General features: G+C 48.5%; 1 protein-coding gene and 1 pseudogene across 2 annotated transcripts in view; both read right to left on the bottom strand.

Annotated features, from left to right (window-relative positions):
- The window catches only part of CASP7 (caspase 7), a 29,377-nt gene extending 5,503 nt beyond the window's left edge, over window positions 1-23,874 (bottom strand). Inside the window, exons 1-2 of one of the 2 annotated variants that reach the window (XM_032312634.1) lie at window positions 23,602-23,874; window positions 17,332-17,441 (exon numbers count right to left, since the gene is read on the bottom strand). In XM_032312634.1, coding sequence (XP_032168525.1) covers window positions 17,332-17,441 — 110 coding nt within the window. In that variant the 5' untranslated portion in view covers window positions 23,602-23,874. Of the gene's footprint in view, window positions 1-17,331; window positions 17,442-22,855; window positions 22,924-23,601 lie in introns of those variants that run through there. The other variant, XM_032312633.1, reaches the window with a different exon arrangement.
- On the bottom strand, window positions 14,694-14,826 carry LOC116573834 (annotated as a pseudogene).
- Window positions 23,875-26,275: the final 2,401 nt, after the last annotated feature.

The following is a 26,275-nucleotide window of genomic DNA, read 5'->3' as shown; positions in this document are numbered from 1 at the left end:
GGTAGGGGCATCTTTTTTTTTTTTTTTTTAAGACTTTATTTATTTATTTGACAGAAAGAGCCAAAAAGCACACGTGGGGGGAATGGTAGAGGGAGAGAGAGAGGTAAGCTCCCTGCTGAGCAGGGAACCTGATGTGGGACTTGATCCCAGGACACTGGGATCATGACCTGAGCTGAAGGCAGATGGACGCTTAACCAACTGAACCACCCACGTGCCCCAAGAAGCAGAGTATCTTAAGCAGACTCCATGCTCAGCATGAAGCCTGATGCAGGGCTCAATCTTATGGCCTTGAGGTCATGACCTGAGCTGAAATCAAGAGCTGGATGCCCAACTGACTGAGCCAACTGGGCACCTAAAGGCAAAAATTCTTGAGAAAATATTAGCAAGCTGAATCTGGCGATCTATGAGTAGGATTACTCATCATCACCAAGTGTGACCAATTTCAGGAATTTAAGGTAGTTTAACATCCAAAAATCAATTAATGTAATCCATCACTTTAATAGACAAAGATAAAGGACAAAAACCAAATAATCAGCTCCACTGATGCAAAAAAAAAAAAAAAAGCAATTGACAAAATTCAATACTCTGTAATGATAAAAATGCTAAATAAACTAGGATTCCATTGGGTCTAACTCAACCTGAAAAGGGCATCTATGAAAAACTCACAGATAATATCATCCTTAATGAGGAGACACTGAATGCTTTCACTGTAAGTTCGAAAACAAGTCAAACATGCCCACTCTGGCCGCTTCTGTTAAATACTGTATGAGAGGTTCTCATCTGGGAAGTTAGGTTAAAAAGATGTATTCTAGGAATGAATGCATCCAGTCTTGTGCCCTCATTTTACAGACATGGAAACAGGTGCACAGGACGGTAGGGGTTGTTCAAGGTCAGCCAGGCAGAGATGAGCAAAGTGAGACCCTGAGACCACCACGTGGGCCTCAGGTGATGTCAGCCTCTTGAGTCGCCCCCACACCCCAGAGCATTTGTAAGAAGACTCGTCCACCACTGCCCCCAGATTCTCGTCAAACGTTGGAAGGAGTAGAGTGAAAATAAAAACTCAGCTTGTTACCTGACAAAGGTGGGCCTTTCACCCTGAGTTTGACTGAACCTCGCCTGTTGTAGTTTCTCAGAACCTCTGGAAGGATGTGGTCTTTGCTGCCACCCCTCCTACCTGGGTCCAGGTCACAGTGTGGCTCTGTGGGTCCAATCTCCAGAGTGCTTACTGCTGTCTCTCAATGGCAACCCCGCTCTATCCTCCACTTCTCTAAGGCCAACTGTCTTCTGTGACATCATCTGATGTCTAAAAGAGAAACAGCCTCCACCTTCTCCAGATTTTTTCCTCCCTACCCTTTCTTCATGCTTCTTTCCCCAGGGAGGCCGCACAAATGAGCGCGGGGCTGGGACACAGGCATCTGCCCACAGGACCCTTCACAGAGCCCTGACCTCCTCTCCTGGAAAACAGAGCCTTCTGTGTCCTTCGCGGAATGACGTGGTCAATTTCGAGGGCAGGAAATACTCTCGTGGAGTCCTCTCCCTCTCCTGAGCCTCCATAAAATCTCAGTGGAGATGCATATCAGCAAAGCGAGTTTCTGCAGTGTTCAAGAACATGCCATGCACGGGGGAGTAGGATTCACTTCTGAATTCCCTGACAATGACCCATCCCAACAGTGTCCTCTGTGCATGTGGAAAATTATCTGTATGTGGTCTTTCACATGCACATAAAATCTTCAGTTTATGCCTCTGAAGGAGGTGGAAGCGGCTCCACTGTACCCATTCTGTAGGTTATAATAACCTCTAACATTGGTCAGGGCTTACGAGGGACCAGGACCTTGTTGAAATTCTGCCTGCATTTTCTCATTGCCTCTTGACAGGTCTTTAGCTAACTGAAGACCACTCAAAGATTAGGGCTAAGTCTAACAGTCTGGAGGTCTTTGAGAGATAAAACTCTACTTCTACCTTCTGCAATATGAATTATTCTAAAACAAACTATACAACAACATCCAAGTAAGAAACTCATTGTGATTATTTTAAAGCTGCTGCCATCAGCCCATCCACAATGATAAGCAAAACAAAATTGATGAGCCTCTTTTATAAGAAAACTGGCTTGGCTGTAAGTAACATGAAACAAAAAAGGACTCCGTTTCTATTAGAATAGATTTGGGAAGTAAACTTTTTTTTAAAAAGGAATACAAAAGGGGAATAAAGATATACACCCTTTAAAGAAAATACTTTCCATGGCTACAAAAAGTACCTTAAAATTGAATCCGAAATGTGATTCTTATCCCTGGTAAACATTTCAAAAGGGAGGGAATTCCCTTACCTAGCCTGCCCCTATCTTGAACTCTCATTTTTCAAAACAAAATAAAGTATTTGCTTCCTCTTTCTGGATTTGAGTCAGTCAATATTTATTTTTCCTTCTAACCCAAAGAGCTTTTTGCTAAGCCCAGGTCTTCCCAGACCACAGATGTGTCTTAGGGAGCAATCCATTCCATCCACTCTGGCCGCTTCTGACCTCGTCTTTCTAAGAGGCACCAGCCTGGGGAAAACACCGTCTGTAGCTTAACTCTGGGGAAGCAACGCCTATGACCAGTTTAAAGCACATAACTGGAGAGACAAACAAAAGGAAGAAATGATGATCAAGATGCAGAAAGCACCAGGAAAAAAAAAAAAAAAGTGGACCAGAGTCCACGACATAAAAGATACATTCTTCCAGCATCAGAGTCCAAGTCTGCCGCCTACTACTAGTTGCAAGGCTTCTGAGCACCCTCTCCTGGGGATTAGGGCCCTTTCTGTTCCACTTTCCCTTCAAGACCCCACGAGAGCCGTGGCTTCACTTCCATTCTGCTAATTCTGGCTGCAACGCTGCTGCAGAGAAAGAAGTATTGCCTCCCATTTAGGATGAGAAATGAGTTCCGAGAGGCAACTGTTTTAGGGCAGCTGCTGGTGGCTGCTTCTGCATGCACCTGGGACAGTGGTCTGCCTTGAGTATTTCTCTTGTGCGTGACACCTCACGCTACCTAGAAACACATGGGACTGGCGAGTCTTCTCCCTTTCCCCCACACTGCTCTTACTTCCAATCGTCAACCTTAAGAGCATGCCTCAGTTAAAAGACCTGGAGGGCAGACAGGACTTTGTCCAGCAGGCCACTCCCATCAGGACCTGAAGGACAGGTGGAAAGATCTAGTTCAGCCTCTGCTTCCTGGTTGAACCACGCAGGGGAGGGTCTTTAGTCCGGATAACACAGCCCTGCAAGAAAGCACAAGGAAGTTCCCTGTGTCCTGAGGTGGGATGATTTCCAGAACGCAAACAAAGCATGAAAGAAAACAGAGGGGCAGGACAATGAGAATAGTATACTACCCTTTGGGGAAAAAAAATGAGGGGAAAATACCGTATCTTTATGTTCGCTTATATTTGCATAAAGACTCTTGAAGGATCACATAATGGATAAACCCATTAATTCCAGGGCTGGACGGCTGGTCTTTGAAACCTGGTTCTACCACGTAGCTGAGTGATCACGGGCAAGTTACTTAACCTCTCTAGGCTTTGCTTCCTCCTTTGTAAAAAGGATAAAATTATATCATCTGCTTCACAGCCTGTGAACAAGTTGATATTCACAAAGCATTTAGGACAGTGTGCGGCCAGCAGTCGACAGGGCACAAATGTTATTGTTATTACTAATGGTATTTGTTGTATAGAATAACGAGTGGTCGCCCGTGTGATGGGGGCCAGGGGCAAGGAGAGCAGGAAGGAGGAAGAACGTGACCGTATCTCTTTTTCAGTACATGTGAATCAGTTATTGAAAAGGTTAAAATACAGAATATTTAGTAGTTAAAAATCACCTGCTGCAAATGGATTTCATTTTCATTTTCATTTCTGGCCTGTTTTGAAGATTACTGGATTCATACTTTTTTGTGCTACTCGTTCCAAGGGCTCCTAAGAGACCCCGTGATTCTGTGTTTCACTGTGATTTCACATGTGACTTTATTCTCCAGTCTTCTGAGCTTTCTCCTCTTCTGTGTCAGTAACAACGGTGTTAATAAATACAGTCACAGTAAGTACCACTTTGGAAGGCTCACTGCCTTGTACACATGACCCCGTAGGTCTTTCCAACAACTCTGTAGGGTACTGGCCCCATCCCATAGGAAAAGATGACACGAGCTTGTCTGAGAACACAATGCCAGACTTGGGTGAAAGCCCAAACTCAGTCACAGGTCCAAAACCAACTCCCCTATTCCAGCATTTCTTGCCTCTGTTAACGATCCAGATTCCAGGACCTTGTCCTAGACTTAGAGAATCAGAGCGTCCTAGAGATGCCCACACCCTCTGAGGTGTGAGGCCCTCAGCACTAGCCTGTCTTCCTACCACTCGGGCCCTTTTTAAGAAAAAGATTTTATTTATTTGAGAAAGAGAGAGAGTGTGTAAGCACATGCTGGGGATGGGAGGGGCAGAGGGAGAAGGAGAAGCAGACTTCCTGCTGAGCAGGGTGCCTGATGTGGGGTTCTTCCCAGGACCCCGAGATCATGACCCAAGCCAAAGGCGGACACTTAACCGACTGAACCACCCAGGCGCCCCTGCACGGGCCCTCTTGACTCTGAAATTTCACTGCTGAGCCCCATGCTGGGCAGAAGAGTCAGGGGCCCTCTCTTGTCAAAGGCCACTTCCCATGTGGGCGCAGCCTTCAGGACCCTTGGTTCGTGGCCAGAAGGTCGAACCAGGTACACCTTGGGAAGCACGGCCTGTGCATGGTGCCCCGTCGGCAGCAGCGAGACTGTCTGCAGGGTCATGTGTGTGATTTACAATTTCCTGCAAGGTCTCCTAGGGGTGCCAGGCAAACAGAATAGGGGCGGCGGCTGCAATTACTTGAATACCACAACCGAAATGCTCCCAGGAAATGCTACCCCTCTTCTGCCTCATTTGCCCAGTGTCTGGAGAGTCCTCTGGATGGCCTTGGTGGCACAGTAACTGAGAGTCCAGGGCAGGAAGCTTTGCAATCCCCGAGCCAGCAACTCATGAAGAGTTACTGTCTGTTTGGAAATCAATTGCTGGAGCCAAGCAGATCCTCAGATAAACAACTGCTGTTGGACAGGGGCAAAGGCCTCTGGGGCTCCAAAGAGATTGTGGTCATTAATTAGCCATTGCAGAAAGATGCCAACAGTCCACAGCAAGGCAGGCTCGCCCGGGGCTGGGGACGGGAAGGACACTAAGAAGCTTTCAGGGATTCCAGAGGAGCCATTTCTTTAGCTGGTGATCCTCCCCCAGAGATAAGATCTTCTAAAAGTGGCCATTTTCCCTGCCCTGAGTTCAGAGGACTTTTCTGCAGAAGATCAGGGAACACGCGTGCATGGCTATGGCACAGTCCCCAAAAGGGAGGGTGCGTGGAGCTTCTTCCAGGACTAGATCGATGGAAGCGAGCCCTTCCCCTGAATCTGACCAACGGTGCAAACGGTTCAGGAACCCCTTCCCATTTCCCTACGTCACCAGCAACAAGGATTGTTAATGTCTGTGTGATGCTTTATGTTTTACAGAGCCTGTTCAAAATCATTATCCCACTCATCCTGCAAAGGACAGATGAGAGACGTGCAAAGACACAGCAAATTAAAGCTGGCCATGGTATTTTTTTAAGTCAGATTCTAGTATTTCCGGTTCTACCTGCTCTCCACCCCCTCACCCCTTCTCCTCTGTCTCTGCTAATTCTCTGCTGATAAACCCAGCTTTTATCTTGAACTTTTTCACTTTCTGAAGACTTTGGCCAAGATTACCATGCTGAGAAGAAACACAGGATTCTTGTTTTGAAACCTGCTATTAATTGCAAGGCTCATGATAAACCAGCAGAGTGAATTAGAAGTTCCAAATCCTCTTAAAAGATCCTGTGTTTCACAACTGGCTACAGATTTAAAAAAATAAATCTGGCTGTGAAATCACTGTTCTTAGGGCCAGAGAAGCAAGACTGCACTAACCAGGACAGGCTGGCTGAACGACTTAGCAAGTGTTTGTAAGTGTGCACTAAAATGCAACAGGAAGTTCATGTACAGCCACGCTTCCTAACCATCTTTCTCGTTTCTCTGTGCTGCCTTTCCTCACCAGTATGAGCAAGGACCGATATCTTCTCTTCCCAAACATATTCAGATTAGCTCAAATATCTGCTAGGAACACAGATCAAGACAGCATTGATTCTCAGGAAGAAACTAGATGACCCTCACTTCTTAGGTTAGAGACCCATTATTTTGGAACCTCAAATTCCACAGTACAAGGCCAACTCAACAAAGTCAGGAGGCAAAAAATTACAACCAAGCTCTGATGGTTGTTTATATAAAGAGACGTCCTTGAAGAGCCTACAGCAACTTGTATCAGAAAACATTACAGGATAAAAATACTCTGCCTCCTTTACGAAGAAGTAAAAAACCTCAGAAAGTGCACAATGAATTTTTACAATCCACTCTGGGTGTGAATGTAATTTTCCCCATCACCGAGTGGATAAATACAGGTTTTATCCTCTTAACAGATCCCCTAGGCTGCTCGAGATGTGAATTATACCTTTCTATATTTGGAAGGGGATAGAAACATGCAAACCTGCTACTGTTTATTTTCTAAAGCGTCTCCATGAATAGGATCCCCAGAAGCTCTATCTGTTTGCAGACATTCATCAGCAGGAAAGTAAACACACCACCAGGCACACATTTCCCCAGGGCTGTTTCATTCGGAACTAGAGCTCTGGTTTTCGTAGCTGCTTTGTCTAAATATTTTTGGGATGATTCATTCATGGTTTCAACATCTGAACGGCGGGTATCCCCGACACTCCTGACATACCAAGGCACACAGCGAGGCAGAGAGGAAAGGTAAGAGTGAAGGTCGTACCTCGTGTCTCCATCCGGAAGCACCCCCCTGTGCATCAGAACTAGGCTTCGTCCGGCAACTATGGGCAGCGAGTTTCCTTCTTCTCTGTAATAATAAAAACTCAACATGCTCGGGGCTCAGCCGGGGACAGCAGACTGGCACAGCCCGCCCAGGCCTGAAGGCCCGTGACTGAATCAGCAGTGAACTACAGGCTGGAGTTTTCCATGGGACCATTCACACTGGGGCTGGGAAAGTCACACTGGCCTCCCGCTTCTCTGCTGACCGGCAGAAATGCCCAGGCCCACACTGATGCATGCTCCCCGCTCTGGGACAGCTCCCTAGAGAAAAAGTGACTTTCTAGGAGCATGGGATCCGAAGGGTGGGGGAACCCCTAACGTCCACAAAGATACAACCAGCAGCACCATTTGTAAGAGTGAAAACATGGAAAGAGGGGAACGGCTAAGCCAGAGACTGTCAGTAGAATAACACGCCGCACAGCTTGTTAAAGTGATGAGCATGCAAAGGGGGGTGACCCACCAAAGTGCCCGTCCACAAAAGGGGGCAGAACGGCACACACAGGAATGGCAAAGTATGTGAAATTATATGCAAGTAAATGAACAAAAATAGGAGGTGACTCTGTGACGAATAGGAGTTCAAATTCTTTAGGCTATTTTTGTCCTTATAAAAGTACTCAAGGTATTAACACAAATACTAAAACAAAAGGCTACAGAGGCAGGCCAAAACACCTTAATTTTCAAATAAGGCAGATAAACCTTCTTCAGTCGTCTTGAATGAAGGGAGTGATCCAGGAGTTCCTACCCCTTTCCTATCTCACCCCTCCAAACGCAATGAGGAAAATGTGAACACATGGAAATGAAACAAATGGTTTAACGATGCTCTCCGCAACTTCCTGGTTCAAAGTCACGGCCAGGGGAAGGTGTGGAGCTCAGCACCTGCTACCCCTCGGCAAACTGAAACATTTGCCATCCTCAGGTCTGTGAACAAAGGGAAAAACATCTCTGTCCGTTCTTTTCTGAAACTCAAATTTGCAAGCATACGCCTACTTTGGGAAACAAAGTTGGTTTAAAACAGACTGGGGAGAAAAAGAGTCCTTCGCCCAAACTTATCCACGTGCACGTTTCCCTCCTCCCCACAAACAAGGAAGCACCGAGACCTCTGACAATAAAAATTAATAAAGGGGCACCCGGGTGGCTTAGTTGGTTAAGTGACGGACTCTTGATTTCGGCTCAGGTCATGATCTCACGGTGGTAGGATCGAGCCCCACCTCGGGCTCTGTGCTAGGGCTCTCTCTCCCTCTCTCTCTGCCCCGCCACCCCCTGCTCAGGCATGCTCTCGCTCTCTCTATTAAAGAAAAAAGAAAAAAAAATTGATAAAAGACCGAAAAAAAAATCAGCCGGGGGAGGGGAATCAAGGACAGGATTCCCTTTTAAGAGCCTGAAACTCATGTCTGTATTATGGCTACAGGCTCCAGAACTTAGAGTGGCTAACAGGACCCACCTGCGCTCTGACAGGCTCATTGCATTTATCCTTTCTGCCTTCAGAGGAACGGCAGACTCTCCGGAACAGAAGCGTGCCAGACAGAACACCCTGAGCTCTCCAGCGCGCTTGGGGTTTGAACATGCAAGGCCTCACTGTGCCTCTATTACTTGTGACCACCTGTGCCCCAGAGAAACAAGAGGCTTTGGTTTCATAGTACCCCTTCCTTCCTCCCCCACCTTCCTTTCTTAACAACTTTAATTATTTATTTTAGATGGGGGGAGGGGCAAGAGGGAGAGGCAGAGAGAACCTCAAGCAGACTCCCGGCTGAGCTAGGAGCCCGACAGGGGGCTCGATCTCATGACCCTGAGATCATGACCTGAGAGGAAACCAAGAGTTGGATGCTCAACCGACTGAGCCACCCAGGTGCTCCTCATAGTACTTCTCTATAACTAGACTTGCTTCTAGAATAGTGATTTTTTAAAGGTTTTTTTGTTTTTTTTTAATAATTTTATATGTCAGAGAGAGTGTGAGTGAGCACAAGCAGGGGGAGCAGCAGGCAGAGGGGGAAGCAGGAGCTGGATGCGAGATTCGGTCCCAGGACCCTGAGATCATGACCTGAGCTGAAGGCAGCCGCTTAACAGACAGAGCCACCCAGGTGTCCCAAGAAGAGCGTTTTAACATTTTCATTACTATGAAAACCTGATCATTGACTCGCCTTCTTTATTTGTTTTCTTTTAACCCTCCAGCTCACTTCTCCCTTCTAGGAGAGCAATGACCTAAAACAACTGGCGGGATTCTGCACGTGTGGAGCTTCAAAGTCTCTAGACCCCGAGACCCTGTTTCAAAAGCGTGGCTCTCTGCTCCTGTAACGGGACTTGGCCCTCCTTATCGGAAAGCCCATCGCCAGCCCTGCTGGAACGCGTCCATCCCTCGGCTGAAGTGAGGCAGAAAGGGAGCAAGTTCAATGAAGAATTAAATCTGCTGACCCACTTGGGCAGGAGAGAAAACCCGCGCTGCCGGAGGATTAATGTGGCTGGAAAGCTCTGCACCACCACGGTCAGGACTGGCGCTCGAAATAAGGGGCGGAGGACTGGACCCCAAGTTAGAGCTGGGTGTCGGGTCCGGGCTTGCTGGGTGACCGTGGGTAAAGAGAGCACTTGACCTCCCTGGTCTTAACTTTCCTTGACCATTAGAGGAGGAAGAATTGGGAGACTTCCCATTTTCTGGAGTCTTCCAGTGTTAACCTTACAATGGGAGGATTCCTCCCCCTCGGGAAGGATGTTGGTTTCTTCTCCTCATCACTCCGTTCAGCAAACTGACAGTTACTTTACTCAAGCCTCGCAGAAAATCCCATGGGCGGGTATTCATATCCCCATTATGCAGAGGACAAAACTGAGGCTCAGAAAAGTCAAAGGACTTGCTAGTCCCTCAACAAGTGATTGGGAGACCAGGACTAGAACCTGGGAACCGGGGATGTCTGCCTCCAGACCACCCCTGCGGTGTCATCACCCCTTCAAACACAGCACTGAACCCTGAGTACTGTTTACATACACATTTGGGAGACAGGCATCTGGTATTCTATCACCTAGAATTCAAAGACTTCCTTTATGGAAAAGCCAACTCCTTGGGTTATATTTTAACATTCCTTTTTTTTTTTTTGGCGGGGGGGGGGCATGGGGGCGGCGGGGTGGGGGTGGCCAGACAGACCTGGCTCTCTTTGACTCAATGGGTGTGATCGAAAGAGCTTTTGCTTCATTTGGAACATACTCTTTGGAATGAGCTAACGGTCTGCTATCTTTGTCTTTTCCTCTAATTCCAAAGCATCACTTCTCCTGAAACACCCCCTCACCTCCAAATGAAAAGATAGGCCACCTGGATCTTTCTCATAATTATACAAAGAACACATATTTTCACGGGGATCTGTTTACATATAACACTTAGCTGGTGGAGAAACCTGAGTGGCAATGGAGGAGAAAGAATTAGAAGCCAGTGGCCGTGACTAAATACACCAGAGGAGCACAAAGGCCGGAGCACAGAGGTGACACCAAGCGGAACACCCGTGGGCTCTGAACGAGTGCCTCAAAGACTGGGAGTTTATCAAGTTTTAAAAATGAGGCTTTTCTCCTGCCCCCTTGGCTCCGGAAATAGAAGGATAAACAACCACCCACCCCCTGCAGGGAGGCAGAAGTTTCCAGCAAGATCCCGGGGAAATTTGAGGGTGTGAAATGTTTGCTACTTTGCCTTTTATTTCCTTTAGCATGGAGGGGAAAGGAGCTTCTGATTTCACAGCTCAAGTGTGCCCCAGGGAGGACCTGCAGGAAGCTGCCGGGCGGGCCGGTCTTGTACCTACAGTGGTGCCTCCAGGACCCAACTCATCCTGTCCAGGGGCCTCCACACACGTTCCAGTGCTTTAAGGCCCAGCCTATCCTCACTTTCACGGTGGCTTGGCCCTGACAGGCAGGCTCCTCCTGTCCTCTGATAACCCCATTTCCAACTCCTCCGGCCCTCCCTCCCTGCCCCTGCTTCCACAGTTCCCAGTACACTACCACCCAGCAATTAGCAATTTGTACTTGTTTCTGGAGCCATGCCTAGGCATTCAATAAGAACCCGAGTTCACATCCAGGGCAGGGACAAGGCTGTGACCTTGGTTGGTGGGTACCCCTGGGCCGGGTGCTCGGGTTTCCTTTACCTTTAACTTCAAGAGGAAACCCTCTTCACCTGCACAGATGATTCTAGAACTTGTTCCATAAACTGTGGTTCATAACGAATGCTGACGGCGCACGTACTGATTTCTTCGAAGTCTTTTCTGTTTACAAGTCCAAAAACTTGGACTCATTTTAAATAAGTATCTCGAATATTTTTCCTTTGTGGTTTTCTGTGTTTTCCAAATGTTCTTCAATAATCAGGAAATCAGAAAACATTTTAATAAGATTTTTTTTAAAAAGTAGAGTTAAAGAACAGCCAGGTATACCCAGGGCCCATGGAACGGAACTAAAACGATGCTGTGATGCCACCTAGTGACACTGAAGCGACAAAGCCAAGGTAAGTCAGAGCTTGGAACCACCTGGGGCCCGTGAGTCCTCCCTGGCATTGGGGGGTGGGGAGGAAGGGGTCTTCTTTTTTGTTTCCCCAAATCCTTACAGTCGGAAGGGGAAGGCAGGTGTACTGAATTAGAAATGGGCAGGGGGCACCACTGTCCCCACACACTGCCTTACCAGATAGAATTCTGACACCTTGGAGAAAGGAGATGGGGACAGGGTGGGCTGGGGGGGTGCCCCCTATTGGGGGCACGGAGAACCAGAAGCAGCCCCAATGCTCACACACTGGCAGATTCGCTCTGCTGTCTTCATGTCCCCCCCCCCCCACCGATGAATTAAATTCAGCAGAATTTAGAATCTCAAGACACAGAGCTGAAGGCACAGCGTGTCGACCCTGTCGACGAGCCAGGTATGCCCATGGACACCCACCCTTCATGGCAAATCACATTGTTCTCAGTCTCGCCCCATCTCAGGCCAAGTCACTGGCACCACCCAAATCTTGTCACACGCTCTCGGGCAGCAAAGCCAAGGCAGCAGGAATGTTCAGGGAAGCGATGAAAGGTGGCAAACGCTGGTGCCCTTCTGTCATTAGGACAATAGAAATAGGGATTTCATCACCCTTTCTCTAGCCGTTGGACTCAGAGGTTACCAGATGACTCCAGTCTTCCGTGGAGTTCAGGGGCCACTTTTCTCAGCATCTCTCCCCTCTTCGGCCCTTCCTTCTTTTAGTCACAAAGTCCCGTTGCTTCTACCTCCTGCCACCTCTGGGGTCCAGCTGCTCGGCATTCCACTGGCAACAGCCCCCTCTTCAGGACCTGCCCTGCACTGCAGCTTAACCCACTGAGCCACCCAGGCACCCCTGAGTCAATCTACTTCTTAAACTCTTTCATAATTTCCTTGTTCTTAGGATCGATGCCAAATCTTTAATGTGACTTACAGACAAGCCCTTCTAAACTCTGGCCCCTGCCTATTGCTCCGGTCTCCTCTTCTGGGGTACCTGCCACACCCCACATTCCTGCCAGCATGCATCGTCCTGACCTCACACACCTACACCCCCCTTTACCACCCTCCTGCCCCCATCAAGTCTCTGCACACATCATGTCTCCCGGGGAAGCTTCTTTCACCCAAGACCAGGTTACGTCTCCTTTTCAATTTTACGCCCCCAGCACCCTGCTCTGCCCTGCCGACCACCACCCTGCCTCGGTTACCTGTTGTGTGCCTGCCTTCCCAGCAGGAACGTGAGTGTCTGGGCTGGGATCATGTGGGTCTTGTTGACCTTGTTTCCAGCTGCAGCTCTGGGCCAAACACAGAGCCTGATATGTTAAGGCAGCAGCTGAGAAGGCAGCAGCAGGCGAGTGCAGGTTCAACTTCACTAATCGACTGTGGGACTTGGGACAAGGGGCTTAACTTCTCACTGTTGCTCCATAAATATTTAATGAATGACTGAAAGAATGAATTAGTGACCCAAAATAGCACCTGACATGGTTAATTTTATTCATTTATTTAAATACTTCACTTATTTATTCGAGAGAGAGAGAGAGAGAGAGAGAGAGAGAGGGAGAAGCAGGTTCCCTGATCAGCAGGGAGCCCAATGATGTCAATGATGTCGGGGCTCCATCCCAGGACCCTTCCAAGGACCCCAGGATCATGACCTGAGCTGAAGCCAGACTCTTAACCGATTGAGCCACTCAGGCACCCCTGATATGGTTAATTTTAAAGGCACATGAAAGAACCTTCCATCTTAAGTTAAAAAACAAATGAAAGGAAAAACCTAAATTTTACGGGTTCATCACAAATTCTGGAAGAAGTTTACTTGAATTGACTGCCTCCCTGGCAGGTGGCCTGTGCATCACATAATGCAGGATTTGAGTTCGATGCCCGGCGAAGGCAGAGAAAATAAGCAACTAACAATTCACAGCCTGGAAGAGTAAGACATTAAATTGCCATTTACCCTAGCAAAGTATTGTTTGATAATTCAACAGTCATGTCTTGTAATCCATACAACGAATATAAACAGCTTCCAAATCCCTAACATGACTTACAGACAAGCCCTTTTAAAATCTGGCCCCTGCCCGTTTAATTTAATTCAAATATTTAATTGGAAAATGGAATACAATTCAAGTATTTTGCAAGGATAATTACTGTTTATTTTGATAACACGAAGCTGGAGGTCAACGTCAGCCATGCTATTAAAGAAAAAAGGTACAGCACACTAGAATACAGAAGACTATGAGGGCTTATTGACTTTACCAAAGGATGTAAGGGGGTTAAAAAAAAAAAAAACCCATATCACAGACTGTATCTATTTTTGCAAAATGATGCACCTGTAAGGCAGAGGTCTTCAAACAGGGCACTAAAAGACCTTCCAAGAGGTGCAGACATAGGCAGCTTTAAGGAAATGATCAGATCCTCAATTTCCATATGCATTTTTCCTAAAATTTGTCTGCCTGATTTACTGCCTCCCCTTTCTCAGTTTCCTATCTCCCAATATATGAAAAAAGAACAATCTCATCCATCCTAATTCCCAGATGATGTCAAAACCTCCATATCCTCTAACAAACAGACAATTCAAGTATCAGCGTCTGTGGGTCTCCCTGGATGAGGCACCACGATGGGCTTCCTATTTGTGTAAGAGTCTAGAGAGGGGGAAGGATGGCATTAGAAATGGGGCTGTTTGGGTACACACTGCGCTGTTCCAAACTCAATTATATGTTTAAATATATACTAATAAAAATATGTAATATAGTAGAATGGAATGGGAGTGATGTGGTTTTTATATGACTTTGATTTTTTTTATCCCCTGATTATTTCCAACGACTATCAGTTTTGGGCTAGATTTCTGGGACTGCAAAGCAAATAAGCACTGATTCAGGGAGGTAAACACAGCACTTTCTTTGTGCCTTTCCTTCCTGCTTCCTTCCCTCTCTCCCCGCCCTACCTCCATCCATCCATCCATCCATCCATCCATCCAATTTTCCTTCCACCCACGATCCTCCAAGAATCAGAAACATGGTTGGTTGTCATAGGGATACCTAAAAACACATTTGCGGAACTGAAAATGGTATCAGACCTTTACTGGTTGAAAGCAAATCTGGTGAGGTTGATTGGTTTGACAAGAAGGACTGGCTTTGTCAACTGGAAGACAGAGCAGACATTTTACCTAAGTGAATGAGCTACATTTGCAGCTCCAAAGGTCTTGACAATGAAATATTTTAAAAAGCAGATAGTTTAAAATAAGCATTTACCAAAAAGGGGGGGAAAAAGCACACCAACACATGTTTAGCAGTGCTGTTTTAATTATCTTATCTCTGTCGGGGGTATCTGGGGTTACATAAGTTGCCTCTAAGGAAAGAGGAACAGGTGTAATGTACAGTTCTGAGAAGTTTTCAAGTAGCAATAATCGTGCCTCGGATAAACCTCATTGGCTACGATACTGCCGCTGCGGAAAGCTTTTCGAGAAGTTTTGATGAAGCCTTCTGAGTGTACTTCCCAGAAAGGAAAAAAAAGTAAATGTTTCTAAGGGCTGAATAACATTCTTTTTGTAAGTCAGGTAATTTCTAATCATTCTCAATGCAACTGCAGAAGGAACTAATTGATTTGTCAGTTTTTGGCAGAGAACTTAGAAGGAATTCAAAGAATTAAGCGGCATTATTAGAGCAGAACTGCTCTCATCCCATGTACTCATTCACGGTTTCTCAGCGCTTCTACCCCTAAAAATGACAAATATGCAAAAGAGGGGATATGGAACTTCCTTATTCTAGCAATGACTATTTGTCCATTTATTTGTAAACTAGCTTTTAAAAGCCTGCTTTCCCATGATAAGTTGCAATTTAAATGCAATTTCTATGTATTATTGTGATGAAGAGCAATTTTATAGCACTGATGACTTAATAACATTTTTGTTTGGACCAATTGGGAATCAGTAATAGCCAGGACAGAAACTTAGTCTAGGAGAAATTATTAGTAACTTAATACAGGAGAAATTTCTTTTAATACTCCTGATTCTTGGAAAAAGGCCTTATAATTTATGCATCTGTTTACGTGCACAGCTATATGATACAGAGATTCATGATGAGGTGAGCAATAAAAGACTTTCAAGCAACTACACCCATTACAGCAGAATAAAATGCTATGTGGGAGGGGGAACAAGAGTTTGAGGAAAAAAGAAACAACAAAAATTCTAGCTATTAAAAACAGCTTGCTTGTGTCCATTCTTAATGGAGAAATGTGGTTATAAAACGCCTGTGGACGGGGCACCTGGGTGGCTCAGTGGGTTAAGCCTCTGCCTTCAGCTCAGTTCATGATCTCAGGGTCCTGGGATCGAATCCTGCATCAGGCTCTCTGCCCAGCAGGGAGCCTGCTTCTCCCTCTCCTTCTGTCCAGTCACCCCACTCACACACACATGCTCTCTCTCTCAAATAAATAAAATTTAAAACAACAACAACAACAACAAAAAAAAAACTCTTGTGGATTTAGATTCCACTGTATACACATGAACAAGTGATTTTTAAATGTCAATAGTTACAACACACCACTGGTTTTCATAATTTCTGGCAAGTATACCACAAGGCTTTATCAAGCCTTGTGAAATGGCCATTACACAGTTCCTGTTCCTTTGTCACCATGGGCAACCTGCTTCACCCAAAGCCTCAAAGAGTTGGGAAAACTGAAATATTCTCACATCATTCGCAACTATTTGACAAGAAATTTGTGTTGCCTTAAAATGGATGAGTGCACGTGTAGTTCTCTGCAGCTACGTGAACGAAACACCTGATGGGCATTGTTCTAAGGGGCTTGCGCTGGGGAGGGATTTAGCTTGAATGGACTGATCTGATGGCTTTCAAAATTTTTCAGGGGTTGGAGCTGTATGTTCTGATCATTTTCTCTTGACCGTAAACGGCTACCAAGGCCAGTGGAATTCGGGTCCAGGATGTTGGGGCTCTTCCCACTTTTTCTAGTCTTGTCTGGGATGGAAAGACCCCAGGGTCTCTCCAGGATGCTGCAGGGAGCCAGACTGCCCCTCATCGCCAACTCTTCCCCTCCTGAGCACTGCTTGGGAGCACTCCCTGACCTCAACTTTTATCTCTGTCACTGTCCTTCCCAGGTGGGGTCTGGATTAGGAGATGCGCAATAGTCAGATGCTTCTGACCCAAAAAGCACTCTAGCTTCTGGCCAGGAAGCCCAACCGCCTGCCATTCCATGACCAGGGTTGAAGGGAGAAAGGGACCCCTCCTCTCTGTCCTTGCGACCCCACCTTTAGCTGGAAAGCACAGTAGAGCTGTTGATGATGCTGGTACCGTGTACGTTCTAATCTCTGTCATCAGAGAGGCAAGCAAGCAAACCTCTTTGTGCCTCAGTTTCCCTACCTATTAAGTGATGATAACAACAGAACTATCGCCTGAGACTGTGAGAGCTACAGGCAACACTGAGCCGGCATACAAGAATGTAATAAAAGAAGCTATTATTCTTACTAAATGCAGTATTTAGAATTTTAGAAGTGAACTCAAGAAAAGACAAGGTGAGAATCACTAGACAGGCAGCTTCCTCCATTGGAGTGCTACCCTAAAACCCCATCCTGTGTCCCTGGATTCCGCTTTTCAGCCAAATCTAGCCCCAACTGGCAGCAGCAGCCCATAGACTCTGCCCCAAAGGAGGTCAGCTGCAACTCACCTCCACCGAGGGCAGCTCCTTACTCCTGGGCGGCTGCTGTCCAGAGGCATAGCCACTGAGCAGGAAGACCCCCATCCCCCCGACTCAACCACCAAGTCTGGCTTGCTCCCAGAGACAGAGAGTGCACACGGTTTCCTAGTGTTGTCACAGACAGCTGGCAGGATTTTGTACAAATCTTCTAGGTGCAGCATAGACCTCTGGCCCAGATGATCCCTCACCCGTGCGTGTGTGGCAATGGCAGAGGCACGGCAGGCTGAAGAGGCCCAGGCCGAGGAAGGAAACTTACCTGAAGAGTGACGGGACAAAGGAGGACCGGTCTGGCTTGGCATCAACTGCATCTGGGCTGCCTGTGTCCCCAGCTGCCTGCTCCACACCACAGCCTTGATCATCTGCCATCTGGAAGGAGAAAAACCAACCACACGGTCAGTATTTAGTGGCATCACTAGCCTCAGGATATTTCTAAGCAGCACTCACTAGGGACACAGTTTTTAATTAAACTGGCAGGTGGGCCACCTTGCATATTTAGGTTCTGGGGGATCGTGCACCAACAAGTCATTCAAATGCTTGAGCACCAGCTTTATTTCCAGCATTGTTCGAGAGATGGATGAGACAGCAGCAAAGGAAACAAAATCCATGCCCTCGGGGAGCGTTGCATTGGGCCTCCATGGCCTCCAGGATTTTGTTAAAGGATCCCTGTGTAGGAGAAGCTGTGGGAGTTCAGTTTAGGTTTGTAGGACAAGAAACTCTCCCCTGCATTCCTGACAGCTTATAAGGTGCTTATCCTCTTCCTGGCATCACTCAAACCCAGTTCAAACACAACAGCAACCTGGGGTACAAAGCTGTTTGTATCAGATTCTTTTATTTACATGGTTGTACCAGAAGAGATTTCCCTAAATTATTCTCCCACTCAAGAATCTTCAAGAGAGCCCTACGATCTAAACCCATTTCCTTGAATTTTAAGACCCCGTCTTATCTAGTACCGGCGCCTGCAAACTACGGCCCACCACCTGTTTCTGCAAATAAAGCTTTATTGGAATTCGGAGATACCCATCTGTTTACATACTGTCAGCAACCAGAGTTGAGCAACTGTGGCAGAAACCAGGTGGCCTGAAAAGCCTAGAATATTTACTACCTGGCCGTTTCCCCAAAATGTTGGATCTCCTACTAATCTACTATTCCCTCTACTTTAAAGAATAAAAAATAACTGTAAGAATAGAAACTGACTGGGGCACCTTGTGGCTCAGTCTGTTGAATGTCAGCCTTTGGCTCAGGTCGTGATCTGGGGGTCCTGGCACCAAGCTTCGTGTCAGGCTCCCAACTTGGTGAGGAGTCTGCTTCTCCCTCTGCCCCCCACCCCCCGGCTCATTCTCTCTCTCTCTCAAATAAATTAATCAAATCTTAAAAAAACAGAAACTTAATTATTATTTATGTGGTAATTGTTTTGTGAGCGTTACCTTATTTAACACTCTCAATAATGCTGTTAGACCACCCCCGTGATCACTGCTCTTTGAGATGAGGTAGGCGAGGCTAGAAAAAGTTATCTAGCTTGTTCTAGGCTACATAACTTCGATCTGAAGCCAGCAGTAGGCACCCCAGAGTACCCGCCACCTCTACCATTACGCCATGCCGCCGCTCAGTGTCTTCAGCATATTATGTTCATTTCAGGTTCTGTCTTTCTGGAAGTCACCACCCACATGTTTGCTGGACAGGACATCTCTGCCCAGCGCCCAGCTTGCTAATAATCAGTCCTCAGAATTCAGCTAAAATAGTAAGCACCGCAGGGCGATCTGCCTTGAGGACACCTATCGCATCAGCTCCCCCCACCCCCATTGTCTTTATTTGTCTTTTGTTTTCACTCTGCTTACTGTTTAGCTCAAATAAGACAGTTCTAAGTTCATCCCAGCAGAAGCCCCCAACACACAGAAGGTGCTTACTGAATAAATATTAATTGACTGGAGTGGTTAGAAACCAACGGCCCAAGGGAAAAGAATCAGCTAAAAGTGATGCAGCCAGTTGGAAGAAGAGGCCTTGAGTTCTGAGTGGCATTGTCACGTCACCCTGCAACTTCCCTTTGGGGTGAGCTGGAGAGTGAGGAGGGAACCGAGAGGGAGGGTGGGTCCCCCACTGGCTCTTTCCAAGGACTATGGGAAGCCAGGTGGCCATCTTGTTTCTCAAGACCCAACCCAAGCATCCGGTTGGTGGCGGTTAGATTTTTCAGATTAAAGTGCAAAATGTTTCTTGAAAACAGAGATAACCTCATCCCTGGGGCAGAGAAGCATAAACCCAGGCATGCAGAAACACTCAGTAGTTTTTATTTCATCCCCTTTATATAGACCGAGTTACTTTTCCATGGGGATTGTCATTAACAAAGCACAGAAATATTTTAAAAATTAGCAAGTTAGAGTTGGACAAAATCCATCAGAAAAGGACGCTACCGTCGACATGTGGTATTTAAGCCTTGGGCCTTTTGCTGATGCTGTCTTCAAGGCTGAGTCTGGGACATTCGATGATAAAACAAGGGGACCAGTTTTTCAAGAAAGGACAACCCTAAGCAAAACAGCTCCTAAGCAAGCCAGACATTGGTTCTGATGTTGGGGGAGCGCTGAGAAGAGTTTTGGTGATTCCTCTTCATTCATTCAGTGAATATTTACTGGGGGTCTGACACATCAGGCTGGGTGCTACAAGTCAGGGATGCAGCTGCGGGCACAGTGACTTGGTGCTGCTTTGATGGGGCTTTGAGAAAAGGATGGCACAGATGTCACGCTGCCACGACAGTGTCACGAGGAGCCACTATCTGTGGCCACATGAGGGAACTGGACTTAGCCTCGGAGGAATTAAGGAAGGTTCTCAGGGGAGGGGATATCTGACCTGAGGTCTGAGAAGGGGAAGCCGAGAGGGTGGGGATGGGGCTCTGCAGGCAGAGGGGAGCTGCACACATGTTACTCAGAGCAGGGGTGAAGCTGAAACTCCTCTTCTTTCCCAGCCATGTGGATGGGACTTTGGACTTCCCCACCGGGACATAAAATTTAGGCTTATTTCAATGGTTCCATGCGGGGGTGGGGGGGCGCTTTCCAGAGCTCTCCCTCCAAACACGAGGCCACAGGGGTCTTCTGTGTCTCTACTTCCTAGACAGTGGGGACAGCAAACGTTCAGTGACTTTGACTCCTGTGAGGCTGGGCTTCATTTCTGGGTAAAATCAAGTTCACCCGAGACATGGGTGCTGGCCCAGCGGTGCCTAATCTTGGCCACATCATTTCGGTCAAGCCCAGACTTGGTGTTGACCCTGTATTTCCACTCACCCTCAGAACCCACCAAGAAAATCCAGGCCTATCTCACCTCTGCTGCACCTGGAGAGGGCAGGCCTACTGTTGTTCTCTAGTGTCTGTTGTCTTTGTAGGGCTCAGGCTGCCAAGACAGCCATGGAATGGCTGCTATTCATGTGTGTCTTCAGTGAAAGGTGTCTATCTTCTCTTTAAATGAATCAATATGTGATGCTCAGAAAGCATTAGATATTTTATTTTATTTATTTGACAGAGATCACAGGTAGGCAGAGAGGCAGGCAGACGTGGGGGGGAAACAGGCTCCCCGTCGAGCAGGGAGCCCAATGTGGGGCTCGATCCCAGGACCCCGAGATCATGACCTGAGACGAAGACAGAGGCTTAACCCACTGAGCCACCCAGGTGCCCGCTCAGAAAGCATGAGAGCTGCCAGGAGCTCTGTGTAAGCCCTCTACGTTAGCTATTGCCATTCTTGTCACTAGAATCCCCTAGGACCCTATCTGCAGACTGACAGTGTATCTTAATCATCCTTTTTTTCTTCTAGTCATAGAAAAGTGCCCAGTATACAGTGGACACTCAATAAATATTTTTTGTTCCTTTTTTTTTTTTTCCAGATTTTATTTATTTATTTGACAGAGACAGCAAGGGAGAGAACACAAGCAGGGGGAGTGGGAGAGCGAGAAGCAGGCCCCCTGCTGAGCAGGGAGCCCCACGGAGGGCTTGATCCCAGGACCCTAGGATCATGACCTGAGCCGAAGGCAGGCTCTTAATGACTGAGCCACTCAGGCACCCCCGCCCCATTTTTTTTAAGAGAGCGAAGGTGGGGGGTTGGCAGAGGGAGAGAAAGTCTTAACCAGGCTCCACACCCAGCCCTGAGGCTGATGCCAGGGGCTGGAGCCTGAGATCCTGAGATCATGATTCAAAGCCAAATCGCGAGTCAGATGCTTAACAGACTGAGCCACTCAGGCACCCCAATAAATATTTCCTCATAAATGTTTTAACTAAAATGTACTTAAAATGCTTAAGTCATTCAGTGCCCTGAATGAACTGTTGATACAGGACAGACATCACGACCAAGTTCAGAGCCCAGTCAGGGGAGGGGCAGATCAGGGTTTAAACTGGCTCCTCCATCGATTAGCCATGGGGCCTTGAACAAAATGCTCCATGTCTCTGAGCCTCAGCTTCTTCATCTGTGAAATGGGAAGAAAACGATGCCACACCACAGGCTGACTTTAGGGATGAATGGAGAAATGCACGTTAAGTGCTAAGCCCAGTGTAGCACATTCTAGATGTTCCCCAATTATTCCTCATTATCACCACTGTTGGCGGAACTCAAGACTAAAAAGCATTCAGCTGTCAACCTTCACCTATATTTTAAAATCACATCCACATCTCAAGCAGCTTTTGTGGAGAAAAAAAAATTCCTCCAGCGATGATTTCTAAATACATTTTCATAGGCGACTGGTAGGCACTTCTGGTCGGAAATCACTTCGCGGCTATATCCTGAACTGGTTTTTTTTTCCCCACGGGTAGGAGGATGGACTCACTGCAGCTGCTTCCTCTGAAAGGTGACCTAACACAACCTGCACCCACCCTTGTCCCCGTGGAGACAATCCCCCTGAAGGCTCAAAGAGAAGCTGCCCTGATGGCCTCCACGTTCACCGTTGGCAAAGGGGCTCTGCTGGCACGCGAGTACCCCCATCGCCAGAGGCTCAAAGCCCTGCTAAGCAGGCTGGCTCCTTCCCCGCATGTTGCAGAAGAAACATCGGATTCTTGAGAGTTTAAGGAACCTGCCCCGGGGCCGCACAACTAACAGGAAGCAAAGCTGGATTATGAACCCAGGTGACCCAGGTGAGGGCTGTCTATGCGGGCTGAAGTTCAGGAACCCCTGAAGGAGGAAAGAGCCTTTAAGTAAACAAAGTTCAGGGCCGCGTAGTCCACCAGAGCAATGACAACCTCAATACAAAGGTCGCCTGGGGTCCTGCCTTTTTTCACTTCCTCCAGGGATCTTCAAGAGCCCTGCACCTGCGCCGGGCTGACAGCAGCTCCCCGCACACGGAGCCCAGACCGAGGCACTGCCCTGTGCACCATCGCCTCCTTCCATCCTCGCAGCGACCCTCAGCCCGCGGTCAGCACCGCTCCCCTTTAACGGACAGGCACAGGGAGGCCCACAGCCGGCAAACTGGGGCGCGGGGACCGGCGCTCAGACAGCCCTGGGGGCGCTCGCTGGCCAGCCCGGCGAGATCACGATCCCCTCCCGCCGGTCTCAATCCACGCCCCCTTTTCCAAATCCCGCGGCCAGCGGGGAAGGGAGGACCCGAGGAGCGGAGCGAGCGGTGCCCCGCCCTCTCCCCAAAGTGTCCGCGCAGGCCGGCCAAGGGGGGCCGCTCGGGGTTGGTGGTGGGAGGAGAGCCGGCCCGGGGGCGGGAGGGGCGCGGGGCTGGGTGGGAGGGAGGCGGCTGGCAGAGGCCGGGAAGGAGCGCGCGCGGCTCGGGCGGAAGGGGCGCGAGCGGAGGCGGGGGCCGAAGTTACCGTGTCCGCTGCGGCCGGGCGGCCCGAGCTGGCGTCCGTCTCGGTCCCTCCGCCGCGAGGGTCTGGGGCTGCCCCAGCGAAAGCGAAAGTAAAAGGCCGGGCGCGGCAGGAGGCGGAGTCGCGCGGGGCAGGGGCCCGGGCCCGGCCGGGCCGCGGGCGCCGCCTCCTCCTCGCCGGTGCGCTCCCCGGGGTCGCTCGCGAGCCCAGCGCCGCCGCTCCACCGCGAGCCCCGTCCCGGGAGGGCGCTCCCTGCAGAACCGGTGGCCGGGTCGGCACCGTGGCCCGCGCGCGTCGCCCGGGTGGGGGGGGAAGACGCGCTGGCGAAGTTGGCCGCGCCCCCGGAGAGCGCGCTGGGTGAAGTTTGCCGACAGCTCTACGACCCCGACGCCGCGCTCACAGCCCCCGGGGGAGCACCTTCTGCACCCCCAGCGGTGCTCGGAGTAACCCGGGAGCGCGCTCTGCAGACCGGCCGCGCGCACAGCCCCAGTCGCGCACGCGGAGGAGCGCGCTGCTGGGACTTCGCGGCGCTCGACGACGACCCGGCGCTGGCCGGGGGCGCCCGTCCTTCTGTCCTGCTGCTGCCGCCCCCCGTCTGCACCTCCCCTCGGGCTTCCGCACCAGTACACGGAACCCAGCCCCACAGCCCGAGGACTTCTCCCCAGCCAGGCCCCCGACCCCAATCTGTGCTGTTGGCGCCCCAGCCCTGGGGAGGAGGGGTGCTCGGCGCCCGCAGCGGCTGAAGTTACCTTCTCCGGGGCCGGGCTTCTGGGGCCAGCCGTGGAGTCGCGAGTGGGTTTCCCGTGTCCGCTCTGGGGGCGCCTCGGTTCGCGCGAGGACGGTAGGCGAGTTCTCTCGTAGGCGAGTTCCCGCCTCTCAGCGGGGCGAACTTGTCCGGAGGAAGCGCCGGAATCAGTCCCGCTAGATTTATTGAGCGCCCCCAAGTGTCAGCCGCTGGGCATGGGGCCCTGACTGTGCAACGTGGGACGGACCCTGCACTTCCGCGCTCCCACCTCGCCCCTACCCCTCGCATAGGTGCACGCGCGCGCGCGCGCACACACACACACACACACACTACTCACACTTTTGCCTTTCTTCACCCTTGGGCCTCCAGCCGGCGCCTCCAAAGCCTTTCTTTCCCAGGCTCCTCAGGACCGCAACTAATTAACTCGGTCACACCGCGGTGTGATTTTGTGATTTTTGTGATTTTTATCAATGTCAGAAATAATTGCTTTTAAAGAACTTTGTACACCTTGAATCTCTCATGGCGTGAGATCAGGCAAGAACCACATCTTGTCTTTGTGTTTGCGGACTTCACCCTGCGCCTCAGACTTCAGGATTGTCTCTAGAATTTCGCCAGGTAAGGACACTTTTTTGGTTTAAGGAAGACTGGCAGCAGGTAAGGGTCAGGGCATAATTATAATTTATAAGCTTCAGCAAAAATCTCTAATTCCTGAATATTTTAAACAGTTACACTATTTCCCATGTGGCCAATGCAGTAGGCTGAAAGTTTGTGTCCACTGCACCCCCATTAATATGCTGAAACTTAATGCTCAAAGTGCTGGCATCTGACATTCAGGAGTTATGGGTGGGGCCTTTGTAAGGAGGATTAGTGCCCTTAACTTAAAAAAGGCTGGACAAAGCTTTCTAGCCCCTTCTACCGTATGAGGACATAGGCAGAAGTTGCTGTCTGCATCCCCAAAGAGAGCTCTTACAACAACCTGGTTATGCTGGCACCCTAACCTTGGACTTCAAGCCTCCAGAACACTGAGAAGTAAGTTCCTGGTGTTTATAAGCTATGTGATCTGTAGTATTTTGTTAGAGCAGCCCACACAGATGAAGACAGGTTGTGTTACTCTAGCATCTGTATTTCTGAAATGTGTGTGATAACGAAGTCTTGTAGACACTCAGATAATTTACTTTCTAAAGGAATTCAGTTGCAAATCATTTAAGAAATGAAAACTCCCTACAGTAAAGAAAATTCATTACTGATTTATAAATTTAAGTTTGAAACACAGTGTTAGATTTTGGAAGGGGTCTTAACAACTAATCCTTCTGCTCATTTCATAGATAAAGAATTTGAGGCTCGGAGAAGTGGCCTGTGTCACAAATTTGCTAGTGGCAGAACCAGGATCAGGTTGCCTTAAAAAAAAAAAAAAGAAAAAATAAAAGAATTTTCCTTCTTGTCCTTTCCTGGAGAATCAGGTTCTTACAGAGGCTTCTCCAGTGCCCAGCTACTGCTATGCCTGGTAGTCAGCAGAACCCAGCAACACTGACATTCCTTCAGACAGTTTTATAGCAGAATTCTTCCCTTGAGATAACTTCCTATGAACAACTCTCTCTAGTACCCAGAGGTCAGACTTCCAGAAAGTTCTAGAGGACAGATTTCTAGCGAGTTCCTCCAGCGTGACAGCACAGTGACTTTTCTGCCATCTAGTGAGCCACAGACATCCTCTCTTCAGCAAGGTTTGGATCTCGGTCCTGGGGTAGGGAAAGGAGGGGGGTTCTGTATCTCAGCTCTAGGTAGGGGTAGCAGCATATTATGTTATGTGTTGTTACGTGTTGTTATAGGCCACCCACCGTGGTAATTACTTCAGAATAATATATTTGACTTTACTGGCTCACTCAAACCCTTGCACCTGCCTTGTGGAAGCGCCCCCCAAATAAACTGTACATCCAAGTCCTCACCTCAAGCTCTGCTTTTGGGAGAACCTAAGCTAAGGTAGACATGGTGTAGGAGGAACAGCTCCAGTTTAAGGAAAGTGACAGTGACAGAGCAAAGGGTATGGAGCTTTCTCCTCAGTCTGAATCTGTCATCTCTGCAATTTCAAAACCATTTCACATCCACGGCCCTGGAGGGCACTGAAATGACTCAGAGCTAGGAAGAATTACCTCATATTCTGGGTGACAGAACCAAAGTACCAGAAACTCTAGACCAGCTGCAGCAATGGGGCCACCATCAACGGGAGGAAATGGAAGAGATCAATCAGTGCTGTGTTTAAGTTCAAAAAGAAAATCAACTACCCACACATTGAACATGAGAGCCATAAATGTGAAACAAAATGTGAGGGTTTTTCACTGATCACAATCTCCCTATGAGTCAAGACTTAAAAAAAAAAAAAAAGTCAAAGAAACATGAGGCAGTGTTGGCAGAAGCAACCAAACCAAGGACCAAGACTCTCCACCATCTGGCTTCGGCTTGTGACAACCAAGCCCAAGTCCCCAACGCTCTGTGGGCAGGACAGCATATCAGACATGTGTCAAGAGCCACTTCTGATCCACACAACCTCACCTGTCTCAGGACCTCGGCCTGTCTGTGCTGGGCCAGGCTCAGCAAGGGTGGCAGGCTCCGTGTGGACTTGCCATCTTCAATGGGGGAACAACCAACAGCATCTTTGGCCTTCTGTTGCCCTTGCTTTTTCC

This window comes from Mustela erminea, chromosome 14 (assembly GCF_009829155.1).
Source record: "Mustela erminea isolate mMusErm1 chromosome 14, mMusErm1.Pri, whole genome shotgun sequence".
In the NCBI taxonomy this organism is placed as follows: domain Eukaryota; kingdom Metazoa; phylum Chordata; class Mammalia; order Carnivora; family Mustelidae; genus Mustela; species Mustela erminea.
Note: the sequence above shows the minus strand (reverse complement) of the source record. Positions and strands in the feature narration are given on the sequence as shown.